This window comes from Hydractinia symbiolongicarpus, chromosome 9 (genome assembly GCF_029227915.1).
Source record: "Hydractinia symbiolongicarpus strain clone_291-10 chromosome 9, HSymV2.1, whole genome shotgun sequence".
Classification (NCBI taxonomy): domain Eukaryota; kingdom Metazoa; phylum Cnidaria; class Hydrozoa; order Anthoathecata; family Hydractiniidae; genus Hydractinia; species Hydractinia symbiolongicarpus.
Window position 1 is genome coordinate 15,706,672 of NC_079883.1, and position 25,709 is coordinate 15,732,380.

Sequence of the window (25,709 nt, forward strand, 5' to 3'; positions counted from 1 at the left end):
AAAAGAGCTTTTTAAAAAATTTAAAAGGACTTGTTAGCTAACTTTTTAAGCTCTATAATATAAGTCCATCATCATTTTATACCTCGGGTTCCCCTTAATATGCAAATTTTCGAATGAAAGCAGACGGGTGTACTTTGTTCTCCTTTGTTTTATTTTTTTTTATTTTAGAAATAAAAGTATACATATTTTTAGAAAAGGACCATTTTCACCCAAAAATGAACAAATTTAGTTCACCAAGAAATCTTTGCTTCAAGGAAGATGAATTTATTGATTTAAACTTTAGCGTAGACAATTTTGTTGCAACATGTAAAGATCGTGTTTCAATGGCTGTACTACGTGAAGACTTGGAAGCACATTATAAAAATATACAACTTGCTTTAATTGAACTGATTAATCGAGACTATGCTGATTTTGTTAGTTTATCTTCGAATTTGGTAAGTTAATAAATATAGAAAGGGTTGTGGAGCAAGGGACTGGGTCCCGAAGGTTCGCAAGCATTGTATTCTATAAATGGAAGTGATGATTAAATGCACCTCTCCCCTCTGCAACTCAAAGGTTACCTATTTTCCCTAATATAGTTATATATACTATAATACCCATGCTTACCTGATTATTATAGGTGCAAGGCAATTAAGTTTTTCCTAGCCCTGTCTAGGATTTGAGCCTGGATCTCTAATTTGCACAATTGCAATAGCCATTAGGCCAACGAGGCATAAATATATATATATATAAAACTTTACAGATGCATATTATATTCACTTAGGAATTTACAGCACATATAACCTAGTTAACTAAACTTTTGAGGATATCAAAATTTAATTTTTTATTATAATAATGCCTCAAAACAACCCCCAAATTTAAATCTAAATTTGGTGTTTGTTATTTGTGGTTTGTTTTTGTTAGGGTTTTTAGTTCAAACTGAAGCAGAAAGCTAGTAGTGCGACATCTATCCTTCTTAAATAGCCCTGGGATTTATTATGTTTTGTGTGGGAGCCATTCACTCAAAACACCATAAAATAAATCGATTTCCCACCATTGACTGCATGACCAAAGAACAAAATGAAATCTGCAAGATGTGTCCAAGTTTGTGCTCTGTTCACATAAAGTACCAAATCTAAATGAGTCATTATATACAATACATTCCTTATCAGCAATTATATAATAATGTTTAGTAGTCAATGGCCCATGGAAAAATCCACAGGCTTGCCCATCCTTTTTTACCACATTACGTGGAGCTACTTGTGGTACCATTTTACGTGACAGACAGATGTATACAGGTATTATAATATAGATATATGCCTCAATATTTTGCACTCCTTTTCTATCAAGTTGTGAGCCGTAGCTTTAGAACTACTTGGATGTATTTCGTTGTTAAATACTATTTTGTGGAATGTGGTTATATTCTATAGCTGATACAATCTGAACAATACATTGTTTAAGATCGTTTGCGATGGAGTCTTAGTGGAAAAAAATCTTTATCACAGCTCATTATTAGAAAGGAACTTGTTAGTAAGGGACTGCTATTCTAGATCTAATAATGGTGCCACGATATACTTCAAACTACCTACCTGTGCATAGCTAGATATCATGCATATATTTTTATTACAAAAAAGCAAGAACAGCTCATAGAATTATAATGAAGCCCTGTGTTCAATGTTATTATATATAGCTGGCTAGCTAGCTAGCTAAATATCGAAATATTTGATAACGGGAAATAAAATATACCATAACTATGAATGCAACTTATAAACTATATACCGATACAATACCAAAGTTAAAATAATCCTAAAGTAAATATTTAACGAAGAATTGAATTTGTTTACTATTATAATATATCCCAATTCATGAGAAGATACTATGCGATGTTTACTACTCAATGTTCTGTACGGGTGTTTATTGCTATTAAAATAATGATTTTATGCTAATGGCAAATATTTTTAATATATATATATATATTTTACTATTAGATTGGTACTGAGAAAAGTATCGATCATATAAACACGCCTCTGGGACAACTAAAAGAAAAGATTTTGGTAAGTGCTTAGTTAGTTAACTTGTTAAAAAAGCACCTCAGTTTGTTATACATTTTCCTCTGAGATATGAGCTAACTGGAGTGTGTAAAAGTTCGCACCAAGTGTTATTGTTTTTTCAAAAGAACCATACACTTATCCTAAATTTTCTTATTTTTGCATATTAATAAGATATTTCTTGTGTTTACAACTGGCTTAATTATTTTCTTGATGTTTGGTACTTCCTGCTTTCTCCAGTTACTGGTGCAAGAACATGTTTTAAATTTTAATGAGTAATCAGTTAAATCAGTTAAACAACATTGCTGTCACATGGTTACATTTGCCAGGATTTAAAGAAGGACAACCACAAGTTGCTGCAGTCTGTACGCAAACGTTTCTTAAATGCAAAGCTACAGATAAAATTCGTTTTTTTATTTTTTTCTGCTAACTTGCTAAGTTGCTTTGACGAAAAATTTAGTTTTAATTTCATCAGCTTTGACAAAATATTATCAGTATACAAATATTTTTCTTTTTTGAATTGTTTCTACATTTTATGGTTTTTATAATTATACTACCGCTTTCCCCACTTTTTTAGTGTTTTCCAATATCTTTGGGTTGACACTGGCATTTCAGAAAGGTCTTTTTGGCATTCAGTAAAAGTGATGTTTCTTATCTGTCTAAAATTCTTTGTTTAATTTCCTGTTCTATGTGAATTCTGTATAACCGATACAATTGCTTGACTTTTTGTACTCTGTCAGTTGTTTTTCTTGCTAAAAAAGCTAAAATTTCAATCCCCCCCAAGTGGTTTCAACATTTTGGACATCACCCTTTTGCCACAACCTCTCTAGGGTCTAAAAAGTCAAACCAGGAATTAAAACCTTTCTTTATTTAATCTAGTTTTTGATTAAAATAACTTTCTATCTGTTTTTTAGCAATATCTTTTTGTAGACTTTCAACTGTATTTTTAAAGCAAGCATTTTATGTTTTAATTTTAAATTATTCACTTATTTCATCTCTTTTTAGTGTATTTTTTTCTTCCTTAAGTTCAACTACGGAATAGGTATTAATACTAGCCCTGAATGGACAAGCAACATCGCATTCTTTTAGATGTGATCTTTATGTATTTTTAATTTTTTCCATGAGTAAATAAAAAAGAACCCAAAATATTTTATGTATTTACTTCCAAAATTAAAATGGAATTTGTAAAAATAAAATTGTCATCGCACGTCTCGCTTATGTTTCTGGCGTGCAATTTTTTACTTTTAGGAGAGCTGCAGCGTGCAGTTAAAAAAAAACATTGCTTTTTTCTCTTTTTTTCCCTCTTTGTTTGTTGTTTTATTTATTTCAACAACAAAATGTTTACCGGCTATGTTGAAAACAAGCTGCTGTATTGAATAAAGCAACTGTATAGCCAACTTTAATTCAAACCCTAAATAACCACATAGTATAATTATAATTTCGGCCCCTGGTTTTTTGCGGACGGGAGACCGGTTAAAAAAATAATAGAAAAATAGAAAAGTACATAAAGTCAATAAAATTGTAAGTATGCACACACTCCCTGAATAAATTTGAGCTTGAAGAAGAAAGTATTAATTCATTGATGAGTAAAATGTTGTGAAATTCTTGTTACTTTTATATCACCATTTTTTTGGTTGTTGCCTTGACATTTTTGTAGAAATTATTAATGTTAGATGGACGTGCTCTACACTATTGAAATACTTTAGCTTCATCAAAGCTAGATGCCAATAGAGGATCCCGGAAGTAAGCAATCAACCATTTTTAAATTATTCAAAATGTTTTCTTCAAAGGAAGAAATTCTCTCCCAGATCAAGGAAATACAAATTTCAGCACCTTGGCTCCTTGTTTCCATTGCAGCTTCAATATACCAATGATTTAAGTTTGTCATGTTGTCCAGCAAGATATCTATATACTTGCAATTTTGAACCATTTTTAACTTGTGGCCAGCTGTTGGTTAGGTAGATGCGAAAGTAACTAATTTGTCCTCATTAACAATCCTGAATTTTCTTAGGTTTGAATCAATAATATCATCAACCTCCTTCTGAACCATTTCTTCAAAATTATTAATAATTTGGTTTACAGCTGGAATTACATCATATGGCATATGTTTTTTTTTATGAAGACCAAAGGCAAAGGAAAAAGTTGTTCCAAAAAATAAGCAGCCACTATACACAGAAATTCATAATTAAGCAACTTCCGCATGGTGACCACGGTCCTGGAAATTACTTACATACCAGCGTTTTTTTGGTTGTTGCCTTGATATTTTTGTAGAAATTATTATTGTATCTAACATTAATTATTAAAAATTTGACGTTGTTGCTTCAAGGTAGCAAAAAAACTACTAGACAGAATCTATTCACATGTGGCCCGTTTTGTATCCAATATCACTGATTATTTCAGTGTATTTTTATGAAAATGTTATCCTCGAATGGTCAAATGATCTTTTATCTTCTCTCTCTATCATTAGATTCTAGCGTGAATTTATTCTCTCAAATTCTTCTTCGGAAATATTTAGGCAAACTTCAAGACCTGAGGTTAAAGGGTTAATTAAAAACCAGGTTTGTAAAATGCTGCAATATATTTGGCTTCTAGTGGTGACACAAATATTTCTAGATTGCATTGCATGCATCTTAAAGAATTGCTTGTTTCCTCAAAGGTTTTATTAGGCTTGTGATTTTTAAGGTTTGCATTTCTCCCAGAATTGTCCCGGAATATCAAACAATTTCGTCCTGGAATTTCCTGGAATGTCTTCAAATTAACATTTAAATTTTCTGGGGTCACCATGTAACAACTTGGCAGCCTCAACCCAAGTTGCAGCTTAGTAGAAATCAGATTGGTGAAAATAACACACACAAAAAAACAATGTCTAAACAGCACATTGGCTAATTGTATGAATTCTTCAAATGTGGTACAACAAACAACTCTACAAAACAACTCTAGTTCTGTGATCAGCAACAAACCCTTGGTCATGTCATTGGTGGATTTGATTAGTATAACATACATACAATTGGCAACATGATTCAAAATTGCGTAACATCTATAAAATAGTTAAATCTTGAGGTATAGATGTTTTTGTAGATATTGATGTTTAACCGAATCTGACAATTATTATGGGTAAAGATCAAAGAAACGGACTTTGCCATTAGGAATGGAGAAAATTTATTATTACTAGAACTTATTATCGGTTTTCAAACAAACATGAAAAGTTTTAAATGTAAAGCAAAGCAATGCAGCTACTTGTTGACCTATCAAACAATACAAAGTCTGTTTGTCAAGTTGAGCTTTGGTGCAATAGGCATAATAGGCAAAGATAACAGCTAAATTCAAATCCCTTGAATTTACCGACAAGGCATTAAACTTCAATATAAAAAGAACAATAGATGTATGTATAAAATCAAAATATTACTTTTTCTGTAGGATAAGCAAAAAGTGAGAGAAACCAGATCTTTTGGAATTCCTGTTAAAATACAAAATATCATATCCCTTCATAACTGACAGAAAAGTTCAAACCTCCCCAGTTCTTTTCATTTCTAGCATCTTTGAAGTTTCGAATAATCATTTTTTTAATATATTAGTTTTGGTCTGTAAAATCCTGCCTCAATCTGAAAAATATATGTTTTGATCACACGGCATGTCTGAAATTAGTATAATGTCCATAGTATTTTTTGTGTTGTATCAATTTTTTGTATCTGTATCAATTTCATATCTTTTAAAATTTTACGTGAACAGTTATAAACAAAGCTTTTCCTAGTTTTCAGAATATGTTTGTTTTGGTGTCAATATTTTTCATAATTACCAGCAATAGATTTTTGGATGTAGCTTTTTTTTATAACCTCAGAGGTCAATTTTGTATCGACTTGGACTCAAACGTTGGTTGACCTATCACCTTTCTTCACTTTTCTTTTGCTAGTCTTCCTCTACCCAACACAACCTTTATTTTATTCTATTCCTTCCTTTGAAATTATTACCTGCATTGAGTTTTTTTTGATTGCAATATCTGTACTTGCTCATAGTAAAAAGTTTTGGGTGTTTTATGCTTAGAGTGTCAAAGACGATTTATCTGGTGCTTTAGCTGTCCTAAAGAAAAAACTGGAACAGCGAAAAAAAATAAAAGATAAAAAGGTACTTTTTCATTTTCTTAAGAAATTTTAGATGTGAAGCTTGACCTTTATTTAGATTTATCTTTCTATTTTTTTACCCTGGTAGTTTATTATAAAAGGGTTAAGTTTTTTTGTCTTTTGATATTGAGGTAGCTTAACTTATGTCAGACTATAGTAGATTTTTTTAGTAATTATTAACAAGTCTATCATTTTTATTTAGTCTCGTTTGCATCACTTGATTATGGTTGTACATTCAGCTGAGAAAATAGAAAAAATAATTACTGCAGATCCAAAGTCGCATGATATGGAGATTTTTATGAGTGAAGACAGGTATTGTGTTTGAAAAATATAGACCACTTTTGATTTTGGATTGTGAAATGAGAATATATATGTCCGAATTTTATCTGCTGTTAGACCTTGTAGTTATGTGACTTTAATACTATATATAAATTGTTTTGTCTATTTATGCCAAGAAATTTTACCCAAGGTCGATGGATATTTTTTAAAGATTTACTTGTGACAAGGTATAAAAACAAATCACATGGTTGCTGCTCATTGTGCTGATGAATGTTTATATTAAAAACGCTGTGGATTTAAAATTATCAACATTTCTTTCTGTTTTTCTGGCAGAGTGGTTCAAGATTTTGGATTTACTGTAACTTGATTTTTAAGTATGTAGCAATGTTTAACGATTCTCCAGCAATGTTATTTGTTTGCATTTATAACTGCCATTTTGTTTGATATGAGGTTAAAAATTGTACCATGCTGTATAAAGCCTGTCGTAAAGGCTTTTTGACAATCAGCACTGCGAATTTCCTGTATAAAATGGTTGAAAATAGGTATCTGTTAATAATCTGCAGTATAGCATAAAGGCAATTTATTTACACTTTTGCCAAATAATCTCCTGGAATTGTATAGGAGTTAAATTTTGAAACATGAATTAAACTTTGCAACTCAAATTCTCTTTACAAAAACTATTTCATCAAAAAAAATGATTCCTTTATATGTGGCACTTATTATTATTATTTCAAAATTTATAAAGGATATAGCCACGTCAGTGTTGGAAACACTGTTATCAACGTTATCCCGTGATCTAAATGTATACATAAGGTATACACCAGCATTGCCTACCGAATTTTCCTCATATGGAATTGGTTGACCCATAGCTGAAGACACTCACTAAACATGCCTGCGCTGTAGACCAAACCATGGACCTTGTGGTTACAAAGCGTACTCCATAACCACAAGGTCACACACCACAAAAAATGAGAAAAATGTCCTTGAATCTACTAGAGTTGAGATTTTAATGTTCTGTGATCACCATGTGTATTAGTAACACACTGTACTAATGTTGGGACATCATACATAAAGCCCTGTGAATCAGGTTGCCTGTCCAATGTAACTTTTTATTAATAAAATTCTCCTGTGTTGCTACGACCAACTTTTCAGATTATTTTTTGTTTTAAAATAGGTGTATTCCCCATCAGGGTGTCCACAGAAATAACTAAAAAATAATGCAATGAAACTGTATAAAATGGTCAATTTCGGAAAATAATAACATTTTCATTTTTGTTTATGTTAATATTTGTGATGCTCTCTAGGAAAATGGATCACTTCTATTTTGAAATCATATCAATTCGTATTTAACAATTAAATTTTGTATAACATATTTCCAAAAAGACGAATTATGTTTTTTTATAAATATGACTTTCGTTTTTTTAGAAATGTTAAATTACTGTGTAACTAAAAATAATTAAATAAAAAAACAGTGATATGTTTAAGCTTTGTAATTATCCTGTTTTGGTGATTTTAAAACACGATACCTTTAATGTTTACAGGTACTTGTTCTCGTTTTTTAAACAAAGAAATGTGTAACTTCTGTACTTCGTACAGATATTTTAAATATGGTGATTTTTAAGTTTAAGTCTAAGCTTCATACAGTTGTGTTTTCGCATGTAGAACGACATACGGCAAGTTTACGACTGTACATTTGTCATCTAACAATATAATTCAAAGATTTTAAGGTTTCATATGGCTGTGGTTCAATCATTTGAGAACAAGAAGCCACCATTTCTAAGCTAAGTCCTTTTAGCATCATTATTTTAGAACGAATTACAGCGGTTTCCAAGCTTAATAAAGCCGTTTCCAAGTGTCACATACCCATTCATCATTTTAAAACGAAATACAACCTTTTCTACGCTTTGTACAACCATGTTTTCCATATTTTAGAACAAACTATGTTGATTTTTAAGCTTTATAGAGCCATGTGTTGATTATTTGAGATCGACACTGATTATTAAGCATTGCACAACCATTTTACCTCATTTAGCAACAAAATACTATGATTTGTATGTTTCGCATGGCTGTGTTTTTGCATCATTTTAAAACAAAACAAAAAATATCTCAATAAAATTATGATATTCTTCGAACCTTTTTGTTTTATCTTTTTGGGCAATTTATTTTCCTTTTGAGAGTGTTTTATACAATTTAACTAGCAGATAAAGATGATTCAACAAACTAAAACGAATCTTAAGATCAGCATATTTTAAAAAATCTATATACACAATTATAAATAAAATAACCAGAAGCTTAATCATTGTGAAAATCAGAGGGATGTAAAACGATTTTCTTTAAAAACTAGTTAAGAAAATAGTTTTACATACACAACCTACCTTGAGAAAACTTGCCTAATTAAATTGTTTGACTGTGTTGAATGCCTGCTTGGAAGGAGATTATAAAGTAGATTTAAACACATAAAGCTCAACTGACTCCAACATTATTTTTACAGTGTGAAGAAAATAGTAAGTCAACTCGTCATTATTGTTAAAACTGGGTATAATTGCAATAGTGTAGCTACAAATAAGTAACAACTAACCATTACTAGTCATGGGGAAATTATACAGAATATTACCTAAAGAGGGTCTCTCGACATGAAGCTATTTCTTTATAAACAGTTTCTGCTTCTATGCCAATATGGACATCACAATTATAAATTTGCAACTGTTTTGGCAACCAGTCAAAGGCTAAATTATTTGTGCAGGAGTTTACAAATTTTGTCTCCTTCAATCAAAATTTTATCTAAGTCGAAATTCTTCCATGTGGACACCTTTTTAATAACGGCCCAGCAAACTGAAAATAATGCATTCATGCACAATCTTGACCAACTGTTTTTCCAAAAATTTGAGCATTATCTTGATGAAAAAACCCCTTAATCGATTTGTTAATTTTTTAACTAGGAGTAGATAATGCCATTTTAAGGTACACTGATTGCTTTTGTTTTTTTATGTGTATGCATTGCAGAATGAATAAATGAATTAAATATCACTACTGAATAATCGCTAGTTTTAGGAAAATCGAATATAACCAGTGTTGGCAAAATAAAAATTGCTAGTGATAGCAAGGAAAATAGTAAATACAATAAAAGAGATAAAACTTTTTTTCTTACCAAATGATACACAGCAAAATAAAAACACAACAACCACAGCAAACTGTTTCAAAAAAAAAAGATCTTTTTGCTCCCTTTCGAAATTTGGAGGACGCAGTCGCAGATACATGGCACTGACTTGGGTGATAAAAGTATTTCTTGACTGAATATAACTGAATTGATTTTGGATATTTTTTTATCTCTACAATATTGCAAGCAATTCCTAAATGATGCTAGACTGGACATATGCTAACTACTAAAAAGAAATAGAGACAGCGTACAAAGCCCATTCTAAAGTTCTGCTGGATAAAGCCGCAGAACAATAAGATGATTTACAAGCTGCTTCATTTGACTTCATTTGCATCATTTACAATTAAAATACGGTAAAACTACTTTCAAAATCTAACGCATTTTTTTAAATTTGAAAAACCTTGTAAAACGTTAGAACCTGATGGTGACAAATATAATTGTTGAAACATGTTGATCAAATTAAAAGAATGTGTTTTATATTTAAAAGTAGTTTTACAATTCGTGCTGCTTAAATTATTTCAAAATGCCGTAATTTTTTAAGCCTAGCACGGTCACCATTTCTTCCTTTTCAAACGACATTTAGCAATTTCTATTTTTTTTATACATTCGAGTTTTTCTCATTTTAGAACAAATTACAGCGATGTTTTAGGTTCATACAGCTTTCTGTTGGTCGCTTTAGTGGTCATATTTCGTATATTCAAAAATAGAATTTAGCATTTGTAGAACAAATATCTCTTATAATAATACGGAACTTCTGTCTGTCTGTGTGTGATTTTTACAAAGAAGATATTTTTTGCCACCCAAATGCACCAGTTTTTTGAGGTTTTTTGTTTTGTTTCCATTTGTCTCGCAATCGTTAGAAGCCGCGTAATAGAAAATAGACAGTATGATTCGCTCAAATACATACTTTCGAACAATGCGGCATTCAAATAGCAAGTTCCCTTGGCGTAAAAACAAACAAACATAAAAATTTCTTCGCAAAGTTCTAGACAAAATACAAGAAGTGGATAAAAAATGTCTCATTTTTGACGATCTCTTCGTCATAAAAAAGTGCAGATATTAAAAGGAAGAAAAGTCAAAGTGGAGAAGCAGAGTGGATTAAAAAAAACATAATTTGGATCAGGGTTACCACACACAAAAAACAACAAAAGAACGGTCCCTTCATCTTGAAAAAAATGTAAAAAGTTAAAGTGTTTCAAAAAAGAATATATGAAAAAGAGAAAAAGTCCAAGTGAAGAAGTAGAAGTAGAAAAGTGAAGGTGGAAGTCACAATAAGTTACTTTGGAAAGTGAATTGGAATTTAGAAAAAGTAAGACCTTTGATATTTTTACACGTTCCGTTTTTATATGTAGCACACTTAAAATTGTCAAGGAGAATCTATTAGACCTTTAAATTCTAAAAGTTTTATATTTTACCGTGTTTTTTATAAAAAAGTTACATAATTTGCTTACATTTTTTGCATAATAAATGTATCCCCTTGTGCGTAAATAATGTTTTGTCCTAACATTTAAAAGGCTAAATAAAGCTGTTAGCTGGCTACCCTACCAAACAAATGTGCTAACTAAACAGAAAATTTTGGTTTGTTGAACTTACTACAAATGCCATAATTTTCATATTGCTATTGTTTCTCTTTATAATGTGTTTTACTAAGGATAAATAGCTAGCTAGCTATATGTGTCTTCCCAGTTTAACTATATTTAACTGGGTATCTGTCTTAGCTAATGTTACCTTCAAGCTCCATGATTAATGTTGTTATTCCTCTTTTTAGCTATTTATATCTACCTTACTACTAGTCAAACTTACGGATCTTATTTGAGCACAAATTATTATGTAACAAGCCACAAAATCTTTCAAAGACTTTTGAACTTTTAGGATAGTGTAAGGATTAATTTTCTCACGTTTTCTGTAAACTTTACTTTAAGAGGAACGATTTTGTAAAACTTAAAGTGTGTGTGGAGTAAGTTTTGTTTTGTTTTTGACATCCTGTTAACATTTTGTGAGCCAGCATGTAAATTACCAGGTTATATATTTTTACAAGGGTGGTGGTTTACGTGGGTTTTTTACATTTGTAGTTAAAATATCTTAGAAGAGGATAGTATGGTTGTCCATTTATATTCTTTGTGTTTCAAACTGCTGTTTTTTAAAATGCTGTGTAAACTTTTGTGGAAAGAGACCACATGCAATATACTGACACCTTATATTATATTTTGCGTTATAACCTTTTTTTAAACTTTAAACTAACTGATGTGATGTCAGTTTTGCTGGAAGAAAATTCCACGGTTTCACATTTTTGTATTTGTTAAGAATTTCACAAAATTTTGCGGGAATAAATGTTTTGTGATGATAAAAAATTACTGAATGTTCAGACTGAAACTGTCTTTGTTTTTTTGACATTTTTGTCTAACTTTTGTGAGGGAGGACCATATATGCAAGTGTAGATACTAAAATAAATAATTTGATATTTTACACTTTCCAAGTTGAATTTTTGTATGCACTGAAATGACTGCTTTTTCTGTAGTTTAATTTGATGTGTTGCATATCCCTTTTGTGGAAGATTTTATGGGTGAAGACAATATAGAACATGCCAATTGAACTGATTTTTGTTGATTTTGATTTTCTCCTCAGAAACTTTGTGTTGTACATTTAGTGTGAACTTTAGTGATGAAGGACCATAAATACAATGTTTTCAAAATAATGATTTTTTTTATTTGAAATTTGCTCTTTGCTCATTGCATTTTTTTAGTTAAAAATGTTTGGTAAAGGGCAGTACGAATCATTAGACAAAAAAATTGTTATGTTAACCAGTTAATTCTTACATTTTGTGCGTATTTTTGCAGGAGATAATGGTATGCAACCAAATAAATGATTTTTTAAAATTTAAATTTAAAGTTTTCCAAACTATGACATTTTGATATTGTCGATAAGCAATGTTTAAAATGCACAAAGAACTTATTTTCGTAGATCTGTGCTTACTCTTGCAATCCTTTCTTTTCGAAGATTAAAATATGGAAGGTTTTCGACATAATCACATAACATGTATTTACATATTTGAGGTGTGTTATTTCTGACATTGTTATTATAGTTGTTGGTGTTGTTATTGTCAGTGTTGTAAATTTCTGCCAACTAGATTTTACACCTTGTAAGCCATTGTTTTTTATATTTTGTCTGAAGTTTTGTTTGGAGGGTTTCATGCGATTTGACATTTGACATTTTGTGAAAGATTTTAAGAGCTTTTTTTTTAAATTAGGACTTACTCCTTGCAAACATTATTTTTTCTGTATTTTCAGATATTTTTTTTTGGTAAAAGGCAGTATTCAATATACTGAAATATTTACTGATGTCATCAAAATTCAAATGACAGAACTTTTCAATTGTTTTTCTGCCTGTATGGAGTTTTCCACGGGCCTTATCGACTAGTTTTATATAATATGAAATTAAAAATACAAAATTTGTATTTTGAAAATGTATGTAACAAAGTGGTCGGTTTTCCCAAAGAGCATCACATTTTGCCATTTTTCTCATATTAATTTGTTCACACTTGGCAGAATCCCATCCAGGGTCGAAATCATTTCAATTTCCAGAGTGTATTGTATTGTGTGGATACTATAGTGACCCCAAACAGTAATTGTTCCAGAACACTATCAGAATATAAATTGTGATCAAAAATTGCCTTAAAATCAATTAATTATTAGTTTGCTCTACCAAACTAACTACTAAATTAAACTTAGAATAGTCCAAGCTTGATTTTGAAGCCAAACCTAACTCCATTCCCATACACAGGCATTTTTTTAACTTTCTTCAACCTAATTCTCTCAAGGTACCCTTTCCATCCAAATACATGGGTAATGTTTTTTACCTTTTAGAAATCATCCGGGTCACTTTTTAGAGCGTATTGCCGGAGAGTTTAACCAACTACAATTCCATGTCAATCAAAGTAAAGGACATCCAATCATTGAAACAATTCGTCCTGTAAGTGGTTAAAAGTTATTACATCTTTATTACTGTTTGTTTTTACTATACATGATAGCCTCAATATATCATATGCTCCCCTCTTCTGATCACTGAAGGACGCTGTGGAAATTTGGTTGAATCTACTGAGTTTTGTGCTAATATTGGCATATTTCCATTGTCTCTCTACAATCAATTGTTTCTTTTAATATACACCAAAATAAAATACAGTTATATTAAAATCCAATGTAAACCACAATGCAAAGGTAACTATATTTTTAAGGTATATTTAAAACACACAATAGGTACAATATGAAAATAAGATAATGTTTGCCTATGTGATCTACGTTTTGTAGTTCTGTTGCTCAAATTACGTAAGTATAGGTATGTAAAAAATTTTATTTTAGGTAAAACATAAGGCTTCGACAGACTAAAATATGTGCAGACAATCGAGACACTTTATTTTTAATAATGTTAAAAGATTAACCGAAGATTAATAAAGAGACACAAAAGTCGAGCGTAGGGCGGGTGAAGGTTTATGAGCAATTAGAATTAAAAAAACTTCTTTAATTATCTTAACTACCATTTTGCAGCCCAAATATAACTTTTAATAACAGGAAAGTACCTTAAAAATATTCAATATCGATAATTTATTCTACATAAGCACTTACTTTTAAATCCTTTTCTGGTGAAAACTTTTTTGACCTAGTTAGCTGGCTATTTTTTTCTAAATTTTTTCTAAACTGCACATAAGTTACAAAAATATTGCATATAAAGTTTTTTTAAGCAACAACAATAATGATTTTAAAATCTTTCTAGAGGTTTTAATTACCTTCTTAAGGCTATTTAGTATAGAATTTTAAACAAATACAGTCCCTTCCTACTGTTTATATTTTGCAGACTGCATGTTATTTTACCACCAAAGAATACCATACCAATACCAAATTACCATTAAAAAATTAGAAATTCCTAAAGTAATTATTCATTAACAGGTAGTCTATATTTTTGCAATCCAAACCTTCTATTAGTTCGAACTGATAATTCAAGACATCAGAAAGAATCTTTGTTGTTGTTGTTGTCAAAAAAAATTGATAGTAAGAAAAAGTTCTTTGTTCTTTTATGCTCTTGCTAATTCCATTTGTCTGCTTTGTCTGCACATCATAGCCGCATGTGACTAGAAATACACGGTATTATTTAAAACTTTCAGAATTTTCAAAAACAGTGAGTTTAAATGAATTTGGGCCCGAATTACATTTTTTAAATGTTTTTTAAAAAAGTACTATTACATTTTTTTATAAATGGACTAAAATGTAAGAGCAGATCATCATCTGCATATATTTTTTGGTCACACATGTGGCAAAACTCTGGTTTAAAAATCAGCTAAAAATATTGTTTTCACATTTTCTTAAAATTTATGTTTATTTTAAATAGATAAACTATAACCTGAGAACAAATGATTTTTACAAATTTTAGTTGATTTTATGTTTGAGGAAAATTATGTTAGACAACAGAATTTAACTACCTACAGACTTTAACTACAAATTAACAGTAAATAATGTTTTGTTTGTCTTTATTGTTTATTCTCATGTTTGATAATTGTGTGTATCCATTATGATGTAAACTTGTTTTTTCAGAGGGTTGCTTTGATCACATCTAAACTGCAGGAAAACTTAGAAGTCACTTTTGAGCAAGGAATTCTCAACAAACAACCTGAGCTTACACTGCGTTGTTTACGGACGTATGCACTCATTGATAAAACATCATACGCTGAAACATTATTTAGACATTTAGTTGTTGAACCTTTTGTTACAGAAGTCGTTAGTGATACTTACTTGAAAGAACACGGTATTGAGAACCTTTGTAAAGCGATCATACATTTTATTGATGAAGAATGTAGTATTGTGTTAGCATTAACGTCAGAGACAAGACGCAAAGCAAATCTTATGCACGACAGCAAGGACCAAATTGTGAAGGGATTTAATTTTCTTTTGAACAGTGTTTGGGTTGAGTTGGTTCATGCCTTTGAGGAAAAACTACCATTGATTTTCTCACCGGGCAATCCAGATGTTTTTTTACGCGTAAGTATATGTGTGACAACCTTTTGCTTGTATTTGTATTCTTAATCATGTTGGTTCATCTTACACTGTCACTAATGGTGCCAACTTTTGCCATATGGCTTAAAAGGGACATTGTTTTTGCATACAATAATCTGAATGTGAACAACTTAAGTCATTCCTTTTATTAAGGTGGCAGAAACCTTTTTGTATCTGTTTGAAGAGCTGCGTTATTTACTCAATGCTCTATATCTATACTAAATTTACTTTTTTAACATATGAACCCATAAAAATGATTTTGAGTTATTATCTAATTTGCTCAGTTAGCAGAATTTTTCAGTTAAAAAATTGAAAAAACAAGACAGAACGGCTGATACAAGCTTTAACTTTTTACTAACTTGGCTTCTGTTTGTAAATAAACTTTGAGTTAAACATGTTGGAAGAGTGTGAGTTTTTTGTTCAATCTTATTGTTTTAATAATAGGCTTTTGTTGTTTTGGAAAGATTTATAGGTGCAATGCCCTGGCACATAGACTGCTCTTTTATGATATTTGGAATTAAAATATTTCTGTACACGATATGGCAATGTGTCTTTGTTGTTATGGAGTTGTCTTCGCAATTATGATGTCTGTTGTTCAGCATTTTTCAAAATTGTTTTTACCAGAGCTACAGGTGGTAGATTTTCCTAAATGATGTCTTGGGTCCAAAAAAGATTGTTAAAACTAATTTTTAGTAAAATACAATTGTAATATAGATATATGAATACGTAGCTTAAAAAAACCTTTTATTAACTTCAGTAACTTCAGCAACTATGTAAAAATAACAATTGCTTTTCAAAAGGATTATTGCCACCTGAAAACACATACGGTATGAACGATTTGAAATTAGCTTTTTGTTTTAAGATATGTTAAGCAGCATGTTTTACACAAATTGGACACAAGTTGTCGAAGCATTTTTTTTTCCATTTACACACATCATGCATGTTGTTCACTTGGGTCATCCTTTGAAATTCTAAAAATATTTTTAGGATTTCAGTTTAGCTAGGATTTCTGACAGCTGTTTTTCTTTTCTGAACAGCGTTACAAGATCATGATGAAGTTTTTAGATGAGTTTGAAGATAGATGCGTTTCAGCTGATTCCTTTAAAAATCTTCGAATTCATCCAACTTTCAATTCGTTCATGATAAAGTGGAGTTTACCTGTCTACTTTCAAATCAGGTAGGAAGGTTTTATTAAAATAAACAGAACTCTTATATTGGACCTGGGAATTTCTAAAAACCTGGAAAATAACTGGGTTATTTTTTTGATACTGGCTACCTTTCACAACAAAATTTGATTTATTTTTATTTAAACATTTTGAATGCTAAATTTCCTGAAAGCAATTAATTTCTACTTATGACTAACAAGAGTTTTTCTTTTTTAACCACAGAATTCAATTATTTGATTCTTAGAGTTTCTAAAAAATGTGATCCTCTGTAGGAAAATCGACCACTTCATTATTCGTATATTTAAAATACGAAATACAGAAATACGCATATTTTTAAAAAAACAAAATATGAATTACGTCAAAATACCCATATTTTAAAAAATAAAATATTAAAACAAATGTTTTGTATCTCGCGTTTTTAAAAATAGAAATTTGAATTTTGTAATTGTTTGTAATTCAAAAATTTTATTTTTATGGCCTTGTTGGGGCATGAAGCAATTATGAAGAGAACAATTTGTTTCACAAAAAGTTTTATAGATAGCATAACTTATTCTTAAGTGACAAACATAAGATTTTATCAAGTGAAAACATCGCCGCATTTTGATTTACATGTCGCCATATTTCGTTTTACAATGATAAGAAAATGACTCTATGAAGCTTAAAATCAACGTATTTAGATGTAAAATATCGAAGAAAATGTCCCTTTAAAGCTTAAAAATCATTGTATTTCGTTTCAAAATTGACGAGAAAATGACCCTTAAAGCTTAAAACCGCCGTATTTTGTTCTAAATAAAGAGAAAATAACCCTGGGAAGTTTACTGTTCTAAAATAATGAGAGAAAGATCCTGCGAAACTTAAAATCTCGGTATTTCGTTCTAAAACGAGAAGAAAATGACTCTGGGAAGCTAGAAAATCACCGTATTCTTTTTTTAAAATGACGAGAAGTGACCCTGAGAAGCCTAAAAATCCCGGATTACTGTTCTAGAATGACGAAAAATGACCCTGTGAAGCTTAAAATTGCCGTATTTCATTGTAAAATAACGAAGAAATTGTCCCCTTAAAGCTTAAACATCTCCATATTTCGTTTTAAAATGACAAGAAGATGACCCTGGGAAGCTTTAAAAAAAACACAGTATTCTGTTCTAAAATGACAAGAAAATGACCCTGGGAAGCTTAAAAATTACTGTATTTTGTTCTAAAACGATGAAGAAGACGCTCCTTTAAAGCTTAAAAATCTTCAAATTTGGAAAAAACTGCAACAAACTTGCCTAAACGGTAAACATTGATGTATTGTGTTAAATCATGAAAACGAGATATACAAAGCTAAAAAAGACTGTACGTTCAACATTGTTATGTTATTTTTAGAAATACGCGTATTTTTAGAAAGATACGAAATTCGTTTTTGTATTTTTAAGAATACAAAATTTTTATTTCTAAAAAATACGAAAATTCGTATTTTTAAATTCGTATACGTATACAAAATACGCTATTCTATTGTTTTAAAAATACCCTTTAAAATATTTTATCAACTGAGTCTAAAAAATATTTTACTGGGGGAGTGGAGCAGATAAAATGGCTATCATATGACTTCGTCTGGATAAACATACACAGCATTTTCAAGTTTGAGTAAAGGCCTAAAAAAGTAAAAAAAGGGCTGAAGTAATTATTTTGGTACTAAAAATATTTAAGTTTTAGTATTTAGGAAATTTTATAAGAGCAATTGTATTTAAATATTTAACAAAACTACCCTGAACGTACTAATATTATTGGATGGTAATTTTTGAACTCAAATTCAAACAGCTGAAGACGTGTTTCCAGTCTAGATAGTCTGAGGCCAGACACTCTCTTGTGGGACCACGCATCACCTGGGACTAAAATTGGTCGAATTTCCTAACACTGAGTCAACCAACCTCTTTCGGAAAGGGTGGATTTACGACATCATCAAAAAAACCTGTAAACCCCTATTCAAATATTTGTCAAAAACTCACAATCCTGTACATATCCGTGATCACCCTTTCAAGCTCTACACAATAGAGACAAATGGTTTCCGAATTTCCGAAGAGGATAAATTTGTGTATTGATGCGTCATTGCTGACAAACAAATTCAAATGATGGATCTTTTCTATTATTCTTCTGCTCAAATTGATTCTTCACAGGCATGTCAGCTATGCTATTATAATACAGCAATTGCTGAACTATTAAGAACTAGTCGATGAGGCCCGTTGAAAAATCCACTGAGGCGGGATAAAAATGAAAAAGAAGCGTCATTTGAATTTTGATAACTCAGCAACCCATCCACAAAAAACAAATTGGAACCTTGTTTTTACGTTGCCTTTATTCTGTGGAGCTTAAACTACTGATCAAGAAAATGTATATGACATGTGCTTTTGATGAGCAGCTAAGGAGATATAAGAGTTTAAAAATTTTGCTGACGTCAGCAAAGTCCCTAATAAAAGTACAAAAAAATTTTCTTCCGAAATTTGCATACCTATAGATCTTGAAAAGCTGACCAAGAAAGTGTATAGGATCATGTACTTTTGACAAACGGTTGCAGAGATATTAGGGTTTGAAAGTTTTTGGATGACATCATTAACCCATCCATTCCTAAACGGATTTGGGGATCCAGGTTTGGGAAAATTACCCAAATTGATCCTAGCTGGTCCGTAGTTACCTACACGGTGAAAAATCATTGACCTCACCACCTCGTTTCCAGTTATTTGTCCTCAAAGTTTTATGTGCACTGTAATGGCGTCAATAATTTAATGTACGTTCCTTTGACGTTAATATTATTTTAACATTGAAGTTTCGTAAATTACAGAACAATTTATGGGCGATGTTTTAAAGACTTTATCAAAGAAAATACTGAAGAATATAATTCACTTTGCAAAATTCACAGACAGACGGACGAACGGACGGACGGACGGACGGACGTAACTGGCGTATTATTATAGAGATGTCCAAGCTCAATTATTTGTTCATTATACAGGGAGAAAATTAACTAAAACAAGTCAGATAGCGAAAATTGACTGCCGGAGATGTAAATATTTTTGGCATTTAGGATTTGATTTAAATGCGACCTATCTTCCCTATCTTTTGCAATCTAAATGCCATACTAACCGTTATCTAATTACTGTACTTTGCTGTTTTTGCATAAATGCAGCTTTGTCAGACGAAAGGGCACTACTCTTTATTGTAATATATACCCCGGCAGTCACTATACAACGTAATTTCAGATGCTTACAGGATAACTATCACCTTTAAATTTCTAAGACCTGCTGTAGTCAAGCCTAAAAAAAATCAACCTCATGTTTCCGTTTTTTCTAAAAGTTCACTACACTCTGAAGTGCTATTGCTCGATTGGCGTTCACCAATTGGAACCATGCCACAAGTTCCCTACTATCAAGGAAGTTTGCTACTATCCATCATAATTTCTGATTACTACGAGTAGAATGCACGCCCAAAACATTAGTGGTTAAATCTAAGAAAAAGTTAATTAAAATCTAGCAAATTAATCCTCATTCTCCTCTTCTAATGATTCCAAGTCCGATAAGGTTACGATCCCTTTTCTTTAGTTCTTAAAAAACTTTAAAATATCTTAAAAACACATGGCATGATGAGGAGAAGAACGAATGAAAGAAAAATCTCTGTACTTCAAAAGTTTCCACTTTAGAAAAGAACATGTGAAACTAATTAAAACTCTGTTGAAGTACCAATAGAAATTGCAACGAATGGATTATAGTGCGCATTTAAAAACAGGGTTTTTCTCTGTGACAAAACTGGCGCCAAATTTTTTAAAAACATTTTGGTGGTGGGTAAAAAACCGTGTTTTCTGATACTTGTTTTTTTAGAACTTTAAATTATCCTTAAAATAAATATTGCTAAGGTTAAAATGCAAGATTTTTAGATCACGCATTTGTGTATTTTATTCAATTTGATATCGCGAGTTTGCGATAATAGATTGTGGTTTGCGATCCCTTAATTTTCCATAGTTAAAAAATGAAAAATTTATAGGATGCACAAACTTTGATTAAACGTTTCCTTTCTTATTGCATATCAAGTTAACTGAACTTCTTTATCCGTCCGAACTTGTTATGGTAAATTATAGCAAGCTTTACTTTATTAAGGCATTATATATTGTCAGGCCCTAATCATGCTAAGAATATAATAAGAATAACAAGGATAATATTTGTCAAAAAGTTAAGAAAATGATGACTTGTGTTACTCTGACCTGTGACTTTATCACATTGCTAAGCTTACCTTGTTTGGGCTGTTTTCTTGATACAATGATTACTTGTGATGATCTGACCAGATACTGTTCACATTGCTAAGCTTACCTTTATCTATGTGTTGTATAAAACTATTTAAAAGATTTACTGTACTATCGTACAAAATCATTGCAACGTTGTCAACGTTTTTTTACATCTGGAAATGTGTGCGTATACCCACTAATTCAATAAGTCTTGCGGAATGTTTTTTTAACTTTACACAGTAGGTTTCTGAAAATAAAATTGTGTATGAAAGGTCTGGGGACATCATCAAAAATTCTTTCAATCAAAATATTTCTTCAACACGTCATGGAAAGCAAATGACTCTCTGCTTTATTTTACAGCGCTGCAAGTTGAACACAATGAAAGAAACAGCGTGACAATCTTCTGAAAAAAATTGTAACAGGTTATTGACATCAAAATCTGTAATTATCTGTAATTATTTGTCTTCTTGTCTAATTAAATAGATTTTCCCTGGGATAACCATTATTTTATATTTTGTGTAAACGTCCGTGGAAGAGGACGGTATGCAATAGACAGAAATGATTAATTTTATTTGACTTACACATTTATGTGTGCAAATTGTGTGATTTAAATTTTGTGTAGAATGTAAAAAAAAGTAAAAAAATCCACTTTTACTTTTGGTGATTAATTTCTGTTAGGGAAGACAATAATATGCAATATTACCGAAAAAACTCTTTATACTAATAAAACTCTTTTTTACTTGGGATCACACGCGCAAGCCTCTACACTCACGCAAACTGAATTGCATGTCAATGAATTGCAGGCGCAAGTTAGATGTATTGAAAACGTTTTAAGTCTTGCGAAAAATTCAAAACCCTTTCCTTTCCTTTGTTGTGTGAAAGAGATGTAGACGTAGGTGCAAAGATAAATTAATGCTGTCTCCTTAATAACATGCGGTGCACTTGTTTTTTATGGTGCCTGAATTATACCTTGATTATCAAGATGTGCCTCGCGTATTTTGTCTAATATGATGTTTTTAGTGTCATACATCATGAGTTATTTTTCTTTTTTTCAACATACCAAGTTAAAGTCACAACCTTTGAAGAACCTCTTTTATTATGTTCCAAAAACAAGAGCTAAATATACCCCGTAAAGCAACAAGGCCTGGTGTTCAGTATGAGGGGTATATGGTATAATTTCTACGATTTTTCTTTCTGATATTCTTAAATTGAAATTATTATTTAACTTATAGCCTTGTAAATTTAAGAATATCGAATTTAGAACACAGCCTAGTTTTAATTGAAAAGAAGTAAAAAATAATGAAACAAAACCACGCTAACAAAGCAAAAGTCTTATATTTCGCATATACAAACCAGGCATATGCTTCAAAAATAGTTCAACAAAGATTCGAAACTATCTCATCATCAATTCCATAGCTGTAACTATATTGGTTTCAAAAACATGACTGAGTCAAGTAAAATAAATGGAAGTGAAGATGAACTTTCCATGTTTAATAACTGAGGAAAAAAAGATGTGATCAAGCACAAAACAGTAGAAGAAAATGGGGAAAAAATGGTTAATTTTATTTTATGCAAAATTTGTTAAGCAAAGTTAAAAAGAAAAGCAAAGGCTTTTGCTCTATTTTATGTTCGCGTTTTTCTTTATCAAACTTCATTTTGAATTACTGTAAGGCATTTTTGTACCACTTAACATAGGCGTCATTTGGAAAAAAAGGAGGAGCTGGCGATATAGCTTTGAAATTGGAAAAGGGTAAAGGTGAAAAAAAGAAACTGAACGATGCTATTCTCGCAAGTAAAAATGTGTCTAGGCAAATTAACTTGACAACCTAACTTGGTCAAGCACTCAACAGGCTTACGTAATCTCTTTCAACCAATTCAAAACTCTTATCAAGATTCAAAAACAAAATGGTGTTAGGTTATTTAAAGGTAATGCTCACAAATTTGTGTTAACATGTTCCATATTCTTATCCAACTTAGTCCCCAGAGATTACTTTTAACAAAATAGAAAGAAAGCTCAGGGACAAAGCTCTGTATTTCAAATGCTTCGTTTAGGATAAGTTAATGGGAAAAGCGCTTGTAAATTTATCAATTACATTGCTGATGTTATAACTGAATTGTGGCAGTGGTTATGGCCAATCACCACTTCTTTTCCACTTTAACTGACGGTTTACAAGTCAAAAAAACTGGCAGACAAGGGATCAGTTCCAAAAATAGTGTGAAATTTTTTTTTTCTTAAATTGAAAATGTGCATAAAATTGACTTCTTGGTTATTTTAGCCTAAAAATTTTTATCACTGGTAGAAATAGCGTATTTAAATTGGTGTATGGCTTGAAAATTGAGATAGAGGTGCTATTTTTTGACTTACTACAGAAAATGACTAGGTATGGTTAAAGTAAGTCAAAAATATTTAAATTAAGTTATTCTTTAAATTATTCCTGGGAACCTAAACCTAAGACATAGTTTAAGAAACAAAGTAATATAATAAAGTGCCTTTATTTGACTTACTTTTGGTCAGTTTCTATGAACCACTAAGCCTAAAATTCAATTCCCCCCCCCAAAAAAAAAAAAAAAAAAAAGATATATTTGTTGTCAAATTATCTTACGAAGTACTATCGGTATCTGGGTTCATTAATGAAATTAGCTTTTAGGCAACACTAAACGTGCTTTCTTTTAACTTACTACAGAATATATACAATATGCTCAAAAACTAATTAAAACTATAAATCCTTGTGAAATAAAACAAAGATTCATTAGAAAAAAAGATAAGGATGAGATATATTTGAAAACACAAACGTTTTTCTGCAGTAAACAAGTGATTTTGAATTTTGCATTTATTTGAAACAAAATCATTTTAATAGTAACTGTATGAAAAACTTCCAAAGGAAACAAATTACTTCTCTAAAAATACAGAACAAATTAAGTCTACAAACCTGAGTAAACTAGAATCCTAAACTTTAATAAAGAACAAATTAACTATCTCATATATTAAATGTAGGAAAGTCCATTGCCTTCAATAAAATTCAAGATTTCGACATACTTTTTGATTGGCAAAAAAAGTCCTTTCTTTGTAGGCTGAAATTAAACAAAAGGGTAAACAACAGACTCGCGAAAAAAGAATGTTTTCCGCTTTTGCAACTTGTATACAAATCCTTTATTTGAGGTAATGGTCTTTTCCAAAAAGTTACCTTTAATGTAATTCTGTCCTCTAGCAACTTTCACGCCATAGTCTTCAGTAATTTCATTTTCAGCCTGCACAGACTTGTTGATTTTAATGAACCATACTGTTTCATTTGATGCTATGTCAGCAGCAACAGCACAGTATGAGTCTGGCAGGATCATCATCTAACCGTTTTTCCATGTTGGTGTTTGATAATGGTACTTCTACTTCAGACCTAAGGTGGTTCTTCTTTAAATCTGCTGTTCGGAGTTGATGTGTTGTGAAAAGAGAGCACGACCCATACATTTGTTTGCACAAATCACACATGCACAATTGAGTAGCTGCTTTGAATGATGTTGTGTAAACACAATTACTTGAAATTTATCAAAGCCTTCGACAGTAGGAAATCTCTTCAATCTTGCTTGAGCTCTTCCTTCTTCCAACTGCTCCTTTTTAATCTCCTTGACAATGACGTTTGGGTTTGTTTTGTCAGCAATTTATTTTGAAGAAAGTCTACAATCTTCTTAAAGCACATTTTGCCATTTCACCAACATGATCTACTTCCCCTTTACCATGTCCAGCCACACTAAAAAGTCGTATTACAGGAATATTTAGTTGGTTGGCGATGCATTGTATATCATTGAAGTGTTGGGCTGATTTATCCTGAGAACTGCAGTTGTCACTCTCAATTACACACATTTCTGGAATGGACTCAACTGTTTGTAGCATTTTTTCTAGGACTGTTTTTACAAACTTTTGGTCATGTTTTTTGTCGTCAGAGATGTATGGGTGATAGCTTTTGTTCCCATGAATCTTTATGATACCATAATGTACAGTGATGCTTTCATGATGCCAGTGCATAGACTGTGGCTCAAACTTCACTGGAATATTGAGGTTTTCAGAGAAATCAATATCTACGAAAAGAACATCAAAATGCTCTCGAAAGATATTAACATCATTCCTGAAGTGTCTCAAATGGTTCCGGTGGTTTACAATTTTGGTTAAATTCGCATCAAGAAACATAACAATGTTGCTTAACGAAGAATCCTTGGTTTTTGCTTTTAAATGCTTGGCTGGTTTCCCTCTCTTGTTAAGATATTCAACCTTTTCAAGTGTTGTGAAAAGAATGTGGATGTTCTCGTTTGATGATACTTTTAATTTTGTAGAAAGGTTAAACCATATCTTTTAAATGTGTTAACAAAGACCCTTTTTATTAGGAGTGCAAGCCCAAGGAATGTATGTTGTTTCTGAATCTCCACAATCCGTAGCCAAGAGTTGGAAGAATAAATTGTAATCAGAAAATGTGAGATCTAAACCTTGCTTTCCTGCACACACAATGATCCCTTCGATTGCCCACCTTGCATGCAAGTGCAACTTGCAGCAACACATTTCAATGTCCTTTTCTGTCTCAGTCCTTATGTAAAAGGGTTTGAGGGCAAAGAAGGTGCCATGGGAGACTTTGTGATCAGGGTAAGACCTGTTAAACTTGATGAATAGCTCTTGGTATGTTAAATG

The 25,709-nt window shown here is 31.2% G+C and overlaps 1 protein-coding gene across 5 annotated transcripts in view; it reads left to right on the forward strand.

The window, feature by feature from the left end:
- The window catches only part of LOC130656756 (conserved oligomeric Golgi complex subunit 2-like), a 71,635-nt gene continuing 45,926 nt past the window's right edge, over positions 1-25,709 (forward strand). For 2 of the 5 annotated variants that reach the window (XR_008984994.1, XM_057459673.1), the window contains exons 1-7: positions 8-434; positions 1,968-2,033; positions 6,069-6,149; positions 6,348-6,457; positions 13,445-13,550; positions 15,164-15,607; positions 16,660-16,799. Coding sequence is in view for 4 of the 5 variants with exons in the window: in XM_057459673.1 (XP_057315656.1) it covers positions 114-434; positions 1,968-2,033; positions 6,069-6,149; positions 6,348-6,457; positions 13,445-13,550; positions 15,164-15,607; positions 16,660-16,799 (1,268 nt within the window). In the remaining variant the exon portion in view is untranslated. Of the gene's footprint in view, positions 435-1,967; positions 2,034-6,068; positions 6,150-6,347; positions 6,458-13,444; positions 13,551-15,163; positions 15,608-16,659; positions 16,800-25,709 lie in introns of all 5 variants that reach the window. The other 3 variants (XM_057459674.1, XM_057459671.1, XM_057459672.1) reach the window with 3 other exon arrangements.